Source organism: Jaculus jaculus, chromosome 2 (genome assembly GCF_020740685.1).
Source record: "Jaculus jaculus isolate mJacJac1 chromosome 2, mJacJac1.mat.Y.cur, whole genome shotgun sequence".
NCBI lineage: Eukaryota > Metazoa > Chordata > Mammalia > Rodentia > Dipodidae > Jaculus > Jaculus jaculus.
This window is the reverse complement of record NC_059103.1, coordinates 40,593,338-40,606,050: the sequence shown is the minus strand read 5'-3', so window position 1 is coordinate 40,606,050 and position 12,713 is coordinate 40,593,338. Positions and strand designations below refer to the sequence as shown.

Here is a 12,713-nt window from a genome sequence, read left to right as displayed (position 1 = left end):
GACACACACACACACAGAGAAATCGATGCACCAGGGCCTCGCTGCTAATCGCTTTCTGAACTACAGACGCACGCAGCACCATTTTCAACGCTTTGTGCATCTGGCTTTAGGTGGGTGCAGGGGAAGAGAACCCGGGCAGTCTGCTGGCTTTGCAGGGAAGCGCCTTACCCATTCAGCTGTCTCTCCAGCCCTTAGGTAGAAAGTTTTTGATCACAGGGTAATCCCTGCCTCAGCTACTAAATAAACAGGGCTTATAGTTAGAGGACAATTGACCAAGGCCAACCTAGGGCAGAGGAGAGAGAGACCCTGTTGTCCCGAGACTTCCTTCAGATGTATAGCTTGTCTCCATGACTATTCCCACCTGTGATCACTCCTGTCTGTACAGTTTGCCAAATAAGAGGTCCAGAAGGAGAGGTATGAGGATGACATTCAAAGTCCCATATATTGGAAAAATAAAGCCAGCTAGCCTCCTCTTCATGGGCGACAGCACACAGGAGGGACAAAGCGCGCTCCGTTGGCCTCGGAGTAACGAAATAGTTAACCAGGGTAGGTCACTAGACCTGCTCGCTCTGGACTGGATTCTACATGGGCACGGGGCTGCGGCTGGGGTTCTCCTTCCCAGATCGCGGCGAGGCCGGTGGCTTGCAGCGGGGTTACTGGCGTTCAAGGACGCGACCCGGCCGAGCCGGCTGTCCCTGGCTGGATGCGGTGCGCAGCCCTGCGGCGGCTGCTTCCAGTTCGCCCGCTCGCCCAGGGTCTCCACCGGCTTGGAGGCGCAGCTGGGGTTCCCCTGGGCGGGACACGGGCCTCTCCCAGCCAAGGTCTCTGGCGCTCTCAGATCTCAGCCAAGCGACTGAGATTAAAGAGGAAAGGAGAGGAGAGGAAGGTGATGGAGAAAACCCAGGATGACGCCACTCACCAGGTAGTTACGGCGCGTGGGCGGAGTCCTAGACTCTGGCCTCCGAACTGGGCTCGCCGGCCCCTTTGGGGAGGGTGGCCATATGTCCCTCCAGCCCTGCACCCCAAGACGTAGGAGAGCACCGAAGTGCGCTAAAAGCTTTCCTGGGCGAGCGCGCTCGTCTCCCCAGGGCCCCTAAGTGGCGGGAACTGTTTATCGCTTTACTGCCCACGAAGGAACGAACGCACTTAAGTTGGGTGGCCAGTCCGGCGAGGTGGAGGGACCCCGACCCGGCCACAGTCCACAGCTGGGTTTCGGTCCAGTCACTACTGCACCTGTTACGGCCCTTGATGGGCAGGAACGAAAGGAGGGAGAAGAGGAAGATTAAGGGAATGACCCGTGGCTTCCCATCATCTCCATGCTCCGGGTGCGCCTTGGAGGAGCTGAGCTCTGGTGTCCGGGGATCGCCTCCCCAGCGGGCGCACGGTTTCGGGAAAATGGTCCCCCTTGGGTTGGTGAGAGCGCGTGGAGGACAGCTGGGGAAGCAGGGGCGGCGGGGACCGTGGCGGCCTGCGGAGCGAGCCGGCGAGGCGGCGGCGTCCACGCGGTGGGTGTGCGGCGCTTTCATTCAAACTTTGGGGAGTCTCGGTTTGGGCGTCAGCGAAGGTGTGACCAATCAGAGTCCAGAGACGGGAATAAATTATGCAAATAACCATCTGGCGATGGGTCAGATGACTCCGATTCTTTAAAAAACTACCTCTCCAGGAGCTCACGGAGTGACAGCGGCGAGCCCCTGCTTCCCCCCGCGTCCTGGGCCAGGGCAGGTCCGGTCCGCGACCAGCCGCTCCTGCACGCTCTGCGCTCCCACGCGCCGCGTCCTTCCTCCCCACTTTCTCCTCCAGCTGGCCAGCCCACCATCACCTTCTGGCGAGACCCAGCTGCCCACTCCTGGTCTCACCGGCTCGGGAAGAAGTGTTGGTGGCATTTTTTTTTAAAAGCCCTGTTTCAGGGGAAGGCACGAGGGGGAAGGATGAGAAATTCCCTGCTGTGCCTCTGGGCTGTCTATTGTTGCTTGGCGGCGGGAAGCCCCGCATCACTGGGTCCCCAGGGGCCGCTGGAAGGTAACGTGCATTTTTCTTTTAATTGCTCCCCTTCCCACTTCTTTTCTGTTCTGATCCCTCTTACTCCCTGACCACCCTTCTCCAGTCCGTCACCCTTCTTCGTTCCTATGAAATCTTTCTTCCTTTCTCACTGCGCTCCCAGTTTTCTCCTCCTCCGCCTGCTCAGCTTCCAAGGCCACTTGTTTCTTGGCGCTTCGGATGAAGGCATCTTCGGCAAGTCACCCGGGTGCAGGGTGCGCTGGCTCGCACCGGTCTTTTCGCCTCTAGCCAAGTTGCCTGTTAGCATCTAGGAAATGATGTCATAATCCTTGTCTTGTCTTTGGAGGTTGGAGAGGGCAGAAAAATCTTTGGGATAAATCGTTAGCTCTGACTTCTGGCGCCCCTCCTTTTAATACTGGTCTAGGTGTTGTGAAAGTTTAGGTGGCAGCGTCGCCGACTTTGGCTTGACTCAGGTTACACCGAGCATCTGGTCCGTAACTTGGGAGGAGAAGCTGTCTGTCCGGTTCATTTCCCCAGGTCGCCAACCTTTTCCCTCTCAAACAGTCATTCCTCCTTCACACTTCCCCTTCCTCCTCCTACAGTCTTGCCTTTTCATCCTGCTTGGTTCTGCAGAGCAGTCTCTTTCATTGGAGGCAACCTGTCCTTGGAGTGAGGGTAGGGTCACCCAGAGCCCGCGTTAGCGGGTTAACAGTGAAGGGAAGAAGCCGGGCATGGTGGGGGCACAGGCCTCTAATCGCAGCACTCTGGAGGCTGAGATGAGAGGATCACAATGAGTTCTAGGCCAGCCTTGTCTAGAGTGAGATCCTTCCTATAAAAAAAGCTTCCAATGAATACATAAGTAAGTAAGTAAATAAATAATAGTGGAGGGAAATAATAATAATAATAGTGGAGAGAAGGCTGTGGAGCTCTGGAACCAAGCCCTATCATTTCCTCTCATCTTTGGAGATGGTAACAAATGCTGCAAGTGCAAGTTTGTTATGTGCACTTTAGACTATTATTTGGAGCCAATAGGACCGTTTTTCTTTACTTAATATGTTTCCAACTTCATTGCTGACAGGAAGCATGACTTGGGGTGTGTACTCTCCTGAAAAATGCTAACTTTACTTCTAGGTTCTGTGTTGTGTGCTTCCGAGTACTTTTTTTTTTTTGGAGGGGGGGGCTTGTCATTCATCTGAAAAGTATTCACTGCATCCCTGCTTAGTGCCAGAAACGTGCCTGTGTGTGTGTGTGTGTGTGTGTGTGTGTGTGTGTGTGTGTGATGGTGCAACAAAGAACAGGATTGATGACAGGTCTGTCCTCTTGGGGCTTTTATCTCAATGGTGGGTACCAAAAAATTATGTAAACAATTGAGATAACTCACTACCTTCGGACCAGCCCCAAAATTATGCAAATGATGTTCCATACTGGGGAGGAAAGTTAACCAGAGGAGGAAGGTTGGGAAGGAAGGTTGGGAGTGCTGCTGAAGAAGGAGATGTGGTTTTTGTTCTTAATGTTTTATTTACTTATTTGGGACAGTGAGTGAGAGGCAGATAGAGAGAACTGGTGGTGCTAGGACCTCCAGACACTGTAAATGAACTCCAAGGAGGTTTTTTTTTTTTCAAGGTAGGGTCTCACTCTAGTCCAGGCCGACGTGGAATTCACTACGGAGTCTCAGGGTGGCCTTGAACTTGTGGCGATCCTCCTACCTCTGCCTTCCAAGTGCTGGGATTAAAGGCGTTCACCACCATTCCCGGCAGGAGATGTGTTATAACATGTGGTCTTACTGGGAATATGACCTTTCATCAAGGAGATGAAGGAGGTGAGAGAGTGAACAGGTCATCTGGGCGAAGAACCAATCATATAGTCCCAGAGGCAGAGCCGGGTGTGGTGGTGCACGCTTTTAATCCCAGCACTTGGGAGGCAGAGGTAGGAGGATTGCTGGGAGTTCAAGGCCACCCTGAGACTCCATAGTGAATTCCAGGTCAGCCTGGGCTAGAGTGAGACCGTATCTCGAAAATCAAAAAAAAAAAAAAAAGTCCCACAGGCTGAAGTGACCTTGGTTCAAAGTAGTTGGAACAAAGCTAGAGAACCCTGGGGCCAGTGCAATTCAGAGGCCAGGTAACCCTCTTTGTCTGTCGCAGGAGGCCGGCAGCCCTCTTTTCTCCTAAGCTTCACATTTGCTGTCTGTGTGAGTGAGTGTTAAGGTGCAAATTGGGGCGGGGGTTGTGGAAGTAGTTATGACTGTAGGAAGTTTCTGGCAGTTGGACTTCATTATTTTCACGACAGCCAACTTGAATTTCTGTTCATGTGCCTTGAGCTGAATTTTCTAGAACCTTATCCCCAGCCACTACTCCCTCCTTCCCTCCCTCCTCCTTTTTTGAGACAAAACCTCATGTAGACTTGGCTCTCCTTAAACTCACTATGTAGCTGAGGATGACCTTGAACTTATGATCCTCCCTCTCCCTGGTACTAGGATTGCAGAGATTGCAAGTATGCATCACCACACCATGTTTGATGCAGAGTGGAGTTCAAGGGCTTCATGCATAAAACCTGCCAGTTTACTGATCTCCAAGCCTCTTCATTTTAGTACTGGAGATTAAACCTATGGTCTTGAGCATGCCAGGCATTCTAACACATAGATATCCCTAGTCCTTTGTTATCCTTATGTATTTATTTATTTATTTTAAAATTTTGAGACAGGCTCAGTTATCCAGGCTGGCTGTGAATTCACTCTGTTGCTCAGTCAGACCTTGAACGTGCAATCCTCTGCCTGGGATTACAGGATTCAGTTTATTCTTTTGTTTCTTTTTTCATGTATATATATATAACACAGAGAGAGAGAGAGAGTGGGCACGCCAGTGTCTCCAGCTACTGCAAATGAACTCCAGGTGCATGCGCTACCTTGTGCATCTGGCTAACGTGGGTCCTGGGGAATCGAACCGAGGTCCTTTGGCTTTGCAGGCAAACATCTTAACTGCAAAGCCATCCCTCCAGCCCTCTTTTTTCTTTTTTTTGGTTTTTCAAGGTAGAGTCTCACTCTGGCCCAGGCTGACCTGGAATTTACTATGTCGTCTCAGGCTGGCCTTGAGCTCACAGTGATCCTCCTACCTCTGCCTCCTAAGTGCTGGGATTAAAGGTGTGCACCACCACGCCCAGATCAATCCTTTTGTTTCTTAACTCTGAGATGAGTTAAGTTCCTGGACGCTTGCTTGCTGTCTCCCGGTGACTGCAGAGTGTGCCTCCCTAACCCATTCTCAAGATAGGCTTCCCAGGATGGCTGGCTGTGTGCTGGCTGGGGTCTATTTTTTTTTTTTTAAATTTTTTATTTTATTTATTTATTTGAGAGCGACAGACACAGAGAGAAAGACAGATAGAGGGAGAGAGAGAGAATGGGCGCGCCAGGGCTTCCAGCCTCTGCAAACAAACTCCAGACGCGTGCGCCCCCTTGTGCATCTGGCTAACGTGGGACCTGGGGAACCGAGCCTCGAACCGGGGTCCTTAGGCTTCACAGGCAAGCGCTTAACCGCTAAGCCAACACTCCAGCCCTGGCCGGGGTCTATTAATGACAGTGCTGACAGTGCTTACTTAGTGTTACATGGCCACAGGGACAACAGTGGCATGGGCTGCTCTTTGGGAACAAGGCTGTCCCTGCGCAGTGCTGTATGTGAGCAGTGGAACTGGAAGGGGTGACTTTGCTTCTCTGAGGAATTAAAAAAATATTTTATTTATTTGACAGAGAAGAGAGAGAGGAAGAGGCAGATATAGAGAGAATGGGCATGCCAGGGCCTCCAGCCACCCCAAACAAACTCCAGATACATGCACCACCTTGTGCATCTGGCTTATGTGGGTACTGGGTAATCAAACGTGGGTCCTTAGGCTTCACAGGCAAGTGCCTTAACCACTAAGCCATCTTCTCCAGCCCAGGAATTTCTTGATAGCTTCAGCCATTTGTAACAAACAGTGTGACTGTCTGGAGCCACTCAGCACTGCAAAGGGGCCTGAGAATGCACAGGGTCTTTGAAGTAAGTGCTAGATCGAAATGGGAATGCCAGGGAAAGCCTTTTGTACGACAGGGCAACAGCCTCTTACCTCTAATTGCAAAACCCCAAATTTCTCAAAATTTGAACATTTGCTGGCAACTTATATGGTAGCAAGACATGACCTTATCTGACCTGAACTCATCTGGCAGCATAACCTGACCTGAGCTGGTGGAAGCCTTTTGGAATGCTTAGTTTTTTGCTCTTTTTTTTTAAAAAATATTTTTTTGTTCATTTTTTTATTTATTTATCTGAGAGTAACAGACACAGAGAGAAAGACAGGTAGAGGGAGAGAGAGAGAATGGGCGCGCCAGGGCTTCCAGCCTCTGCAAACGAACTCCAGACGCGTGCGCCCCCTTGTGCATCTGGCTAACGTGGGACCTGGGGAACCGAGCCTCGAACCGGGGTCCTTAGGCTTCACAGGCAAGCACTTAACCACTAAGCCATCTCTCCAGCCCAGTTTTTTGCTCTTGAGTGTGAGTAGTTCCTGTATTTCTCTGCAGAAATATTACTCTGTTTGATTCCTGGGAAAAGGGTCCCTCAGACCTCACAAGGAGTACTATATAATATGTAGTACATGTTCCACATTCATTCTCTTTCTCTCTCTTTAAATTAAAGTTTTTTTTAAAAATTATTTATTTATGGGCTGGAGAGATGGTTTAGCGGTTAAGCGCTTGCCTGTGAAGCCTAAGGACCCTGGTTCAAGGCTCGGTTCCCCAGGTCCCACGTTAGCCAGATGCACAAGGGGGCGCACGTGTTTGGAGTTTGTTTGCAGAGGCTGGAAGCCCTGGCGCGCCCATTCTCTCTCTCTCCCTCTCTCTGTCTTTCTCTCTGTGTCTGTTGCTCATAAATAAAAAAAATTAAAAAAAAATTATTTATTTGTGAGCAGAGAGAGAGAGAGAGAGAGAGAAAGAGAGAGAGAGAGAGGAGAGACAGATAGACAGTGGGCACACCAGGGCCTCTAGCCATTGCAAACGAACTCCAGACGCATGTGCCTGTTGTGCATCTGGCTAATGTGGGTCCTGGGAATCAAACCTGGGTCCTTTGTTCACAGGCAAATGCCTTAACTGCTAAGCCATCTCTCCAGTCTTAAATTTTTTTCTGTTTTATTTATTTATTTGCAAGCAGAAAGAGAAAGAGAAGGAGAGAGAGAGAGGAGGCAGAGAGTGGGGACACCAGGGTTTCTAGCCACTGCAAATGAGCTCCAGATGCATGCGCCCCCTTGTGCATCTGTATTAAGTGGGTACTGGGGAATTGAACCTGGGTCCTTTGGCTTTGCAGGCAAGCACCTTATCTGCTAAGCCATCTCTCTCTTTCTCTCTTGTGATCATGTGTATGGTATATGTACATGTATGTACACTTGTAGCACCCCACATTCTCACCTGTGGTGGGGTGCGCTTGCCTATAGTGTGTGTCCTGCTCTATCACTCGTCCACCCTTTGTTGTTTGAGCAGAATATCCTATTGATTTTGGAGCTTGCTGTTTCTTTGCTGACTCTGGCGATTCCTGGATCTCTGCTGTCTGGGGACTTGGGGTTATAGGTGTATGTAGCCGTGCCCAGTTGTTTATGTAGGTTTTGGAGATTTGAACTTGGGTAGTCTCAGATACCCTTGGGCCTCATGCTTGCTTAGGAAGCACACTTAACTGTTGAGTCATCCATCTCTCTAGTCTTCAATTCTTTTTTTGGATATAGGGTCTTGCTATGTAGCTCAGGCTAGTCTAGAACTTACTATGTGAGCAACTTGGTCTCATAATCTTGGTAATCTTTCTGCCGCAACCTACCAAGTGCTGGGATTATAAGAATGATCTAACTTTTTTTGGGGGGAGGGGAGTGTTTCAAGATAGAGTTTCACTCTAGCCCAGTCTGACTTGGAATCCACTATGTAGTCTCAGGGTGGACTCGAATTAACGGTGATCCTTTTACCTCTGCTTTGTGAGTGCTGGGATTAAAGGTTTGCACCACCACCCCTGGCCACAGTGCCTTTCTAAAGTATGAAAAATTATCTGCCTCTTTAGTGCAGTAGGCAGCACAGCAGTCTCATACAGTATGAGAATTTCTGAATTCTGAAACTCCACTCCACTGATTTTTTAAAAAATATATTTCATTTATTTATTCATTTGAGAGAAAGTGGCGGTGGGGGGAGGAGGGGAGAGAATGGGCATGCCAGGGTCTCCAGCCACTGCAAACAAACTCCAGATGCATGTGCCCCCTTGTGCATTTGGCTTGCATGAGTCCTGGAGAATTGAACCTGGATCCTTTGGCTTTGCAGGGAAATGCCTTAACCACTAAGCCATCTCTGCAGCCCTCCACTGATCTTTTTTAAAAAATATTTTTATGCACTGGAGAGATGGCTTAGTGGTTAAGCACTTGCCTGTGAAACCTAAGGACCCCAGTTTGAGGCTTGATTCCTCAGTACCCACATAAATAAGATGCACAAGGTGGTGCATACATCTGGAGTTCATTTGCAGTGGTTGGAGGTCTTGGAGCCCATTCTCTCACTCTCTGTTGCTCTCAAATAAATAAATAAAATACAAGAATTTAATCTCTCTCTCTCTCTCTACACACACACACACACACACACACACACACACACACACATATATATATATGTATATATATATATATATATATATAGTTTATTTATTTATTTATTTATTTTTGAGGTAGGGTCTCACTGTGGTGCAGGCTGACCTGGAATTCACTTGGTAGTCTCAGGTTGGCCTTGAGCTCACAGTGATCCTCTTACATCTGTCTCCCAAGTACTGGGATTAAAGGCATGCACCACCATCCCCTGCTCCTTAAAAATATTTTTATTTATTTATTTTTTGTGTTTTTTCAAAGCAGGATCTTGCTCTATCCCAGGCTGACCTGGAATCTACTATGTAGTTTCAGGGTGTCCTCGAACTCACGGTGATCTTCCTACCTCTGCCTCCCAAGTGCTGGGAGTAAAGGCATGTGCACCATGCCCAGCTAATATTTTTATTTTTGTTTATTTATTTGAAAGGGAGGGAGAGAGAGAGAGAGAGAGAGAGAGAGGGAGAGAGAGAGCAAGCGAGAGAGCGCGAGGGAATGGGTGCGCTAGGCATGTACCACCTTGTGTATCTGGCTTATGTGGGTCCTTTGGCTTCGCGGGCAAACACCTTAACCACTAAACCATCTCTGCAGCCCCTCCAGTGATCTGAGTTAAGCAGTTCACAGAAAGAATTGAGGTCCCATGCTGTAAAAGAACTTGAAGGAAGGAAGAAACCAATTTGGTAGGGAAGAATAGAGAGATGGAAGAAAGACGTCTATTTACTTTAGAGCCACAGAAATTAGTACAAATGACTAATGAGTACTTATGAGTATATATGCGAGGCTTGCTTTATAATATCTTCATGATTCTCCTTGGAGGCGAAGAGAGAGAACATGCAGTAGGTGTGAAAACCGAAGCGCAGATGGCTTCAGCAACTTGCTGTGATCGAGCTAGAAGTGGCCCAGGTCTCTTGCTGCCCCCTGCCTGCAGAAGCACCCATTTGCTGTTCTTCCTCCATAGATGAGCTTCACTACCCCAGTGGAGTACAGGTTGCAGCCAAACCCTCTGTGACATTTAACTTCCGCACTTCTGAAGACCCAGAGCATGATGGGTGCTACCTCTCCCTTGGTGACAACCAGCCCTTAGAAGACTGTGGCTTCAACATGACAGCCAAAACTTTTTTCATCATTCATGGATGGACGGTGAGCCCGGGAGGGAGCTTTGCAACTTTACTCAAGATTTGGTTCCCATTGTTTCGGTCAATTAAAAAGAATCGTGATGCTTTCAGGCTCCAAACCCTCTCTCTGCTTTCCTTGTGGGCTGCTTGTATTTTGGACAGCTGTGAAGAATGTAATGGGCGCTTTGCTGAGGGGGCAATCTGGACTCAGCAGGGTGGCATTTAGTGCTGGCATGCAGCGGGCTTTCAGAAAGTGGCTCTCCTGAGGGCAGCAACCCAGCTCCTGTGGCTCTGAAGGACCTCTAATTACACTTAATTATGATGGCCAACCACTGCCCGGAGGGGCCATCCTGCTCCTGCCATAAGAGTGAGCTGAACTCAAGCAACTTGACAGGCTCAGGGAATTGGAGGGGCCAGCTGGCCTTGCTGGCTGGCTGCTGCTGGCATGGTGCCCTCCTGTTTGCATAGAGATGGCCCCGTTTAAAGGCACTGGGGCTCTTTATGTGCCCTAGCTGAGCAATTCCCATTGAAAGGCCCATGACAAACTTCAACAAAAAAGGGCTTTAACACTCGGCTTCAGAAGCTCTTGGCCAGCAAGAGATTCATTCATTCATGTAATGACAGTCTGGAGGAAAATGGCACGATTAAGTGAGCAGGTTTCTGCTTGGGCTAGCTGGGAGGGGACAGTCTTCCTCTTAATGATGAGAAATTCATACCTGTTACATTCTTTCTGGGTCTCTAGGTCTAAATACCAACAGTTAGGATCAAGGCTGGGGTCAGGAGGGTAGGGGTCTGCCTTCCTAATGTACTTAAAGGCACAGTTGGAGGACCTCCCCATATCTTCTTCCCTCCGCATACAATTGGAATCGTGCATTCGAGGCCCTCCTGTCAAAATGCAAATACTAACTGCCTGCAACTTACAAATGGGGAGCCTTCCAGAAAGTTCTTTTGTAATGTGTTTGGAACTTGGAACAGCAGTTTCCCATAGAAGAAAGATTGTAAATAGTGTTTGGGTTCCCAGGCCAGGCACAGAAAATCCATTTCTTTGATAATGTACATGTGGATAGGGTTACAACTGGGTCCAGTCACTGTTTATGACTTTGCTTCTGTGGGAAAATGTGTTCTGAGTTCTAATTGGGGATTCCAGAGATGGACTCCTTACTCTGAGGTCAAAAGGCTGGCAGGGATGGGTTGTGGGAAGGAGTCATTTGTTAGCTGTGTTTGACTAAGCGATAGTGTCCCTCACATCTCTAAGGGAGGTGCTAATTCTCCAAGGCAACCATCCCCAGCTCTCTTTGAAGGATGGACCAGGTCACTTGTCAGATCAGGACAGAGAGTCCGACTAACCTCATGACGCTTTTCACCATCAGCACCTATCTTATCGGCAGTAGGGCAACAATGAGACGTCAGCTATCAAAGTATTGATGGGCAAACTAGTGATTTGAAAAGCAATGGAAGAAAGCACCCATGAAGCCGTTTTGCCTCTGGCAGGCCCTGCTCATGTGCACATTTTCATTTCCTGAGCAACTAAAGTGAAGGTTCATGGGATGGCATTCCATTAGGACTTCTGAAGCCCAGAAAGAGAACCAAAAGAAAAACAAATCTCCCTGTTTTCTTTGCAGATGAGTGGCATGCTGGAAAGCTGGTTGCACAAACTCGTGGCAGCCCTGCAGATGAGAGAGAAGGATGCCAATGTAGTGGTGGTTGACTGGCTGCCCCTGGCACACCAGCTGTACACAGACGCTGTCAATAATACCAGGGTGGTGGGTCACAGGGTGGCAAAGATGCTCGACTGGCTACAGGTGAGCGAGGATGAAAGGGAGTGATCTCCTTTCGTGAGATCTTAAACCCAGATGTCCTTTGGAAAAGCAGACCGTGCTTGTTACTGTGAACCTCCGGACTTTGATCACAATCTTTGGCATTAGAATTTTTGCTAAACGAAGCATTGCATGAAATACTTCAAAGCTGAAACTTTGTAATTATTGATAGATGCCTGGATTTTTTTTTTTTCCTCTTGTTCCTTTTATTTGCTATACGAATTTGCCTTATGGGTGGTTACTTGCTGATCTTAGCAGTTGGGAATGGCCCAGAGCCAGGACAGGCTTGCAGTCTTAAAGAGCCACAGAAGCCTGCTCTTGCCTCTGGAGTGAGCTTGTGCTGTGGGGTGGGAAGGAGGTTGGAGCAAACAAATCAGCCTGTTACCTCATTTAAAGCATTGTGTGCAAAATAGATCTTGAGGTTTTGTATTTACTTTTTTTATAGGTTAATGATTTGCCCAAGTCCAGTGGACTTAACTGGGCCAGTGGTATGCAGACAAAGTGACCCCAGGATTGGGGCATTTCCAGCCTGCCCTTTCTTTCCGGACCTAGGAATCTTAGGGGTTCTGATAGAATTCTGGGCAGGATTTGTGAGCAGTACTTTTTTTTTTTTTTTTTTTTTGAGGTAGGGTCTCACTGTGGCTCAGGCTGACCTGGAATTCACTATGTAGTCTCAGGGTGGCCTCGAACTCACGGCGATCCTCCCACCTCTGCATCCCGAGAGCTGGCCTGTGCCACCACGCCTGGCTCTGTGAGCAGTACTTTTCTATTCCACCTAACGTGATTTAAGATTCGCACCTCAGCCCCCACCAGCAGAGTGCTGTGGAAACTCTAGATTTCACTGCTCTGAGTGCTCAGGTGGGCTGAAAGTGTGCAAACGGGCAGCTCCTGAGGGCAGAGTAGAAGTCAGGGCCTAAGAACGCAGGCAGGGGACAGGCAGCTGCAGGTTGTGGCTGGCACTTCGGTTTCTAGTGAGTGTGGTATCACTGACCTCTACTCAGCTGCCTTTCTGCCCTCCAGACACACTGCCCCAAAGAATGAAAAACACGTAGGTGCAAATGTAGAGGAAGGCTCTGGCATGCAACCTGCAGTCACCTCCTGTACCCACTCCCCTTGGCATTTAAAGTGCCACCAAGTCCTTTTGAGCCACTTGTCCTTGGCTGTATGACCC

The 12,713-nt window shown here is 49.0% G+C and overlaps 1 protein-coding gene across 2 annotated transcripts in view; it reads left to right on the top strand.

The window, feature by feature from the left end:
* Nucleotides 1–681: 681 nt before the first annotated feature.
* The window catches only part of Lipg (lipase G, endothelial type), a 31,921-nt gene continuing 19,889 nt past the window's right edge, over nucleotides 682–12,713 (top strand). Inside the window, exons 1-3 of one of the 2 annotated variants that reach the window (XM_045142506.1) lie at nucleotides 682–922; nucleotides 9,569–9,750; nucleotides 11,348–11,527. In XM_045142506.1, the coding sequence (XP_044998441.1) occupies nucleotides 9,712–9,750; nucleotides 11,348–11,527 (219 nt within the window). In that variant the 5' untranslated portion in view covers nucleotides 682–922; nucleotides 9,569–9,711. Of the gene's footprint in view, nucleotides 923–1,662; nucleotides 2,020–9,568; nucleotides 9,751–11,347; nucleotides 11,528–12,713 lie in introns of those variants that run through there. The other variant, XM_045142505.1, reaches the window with a different exon arrangement.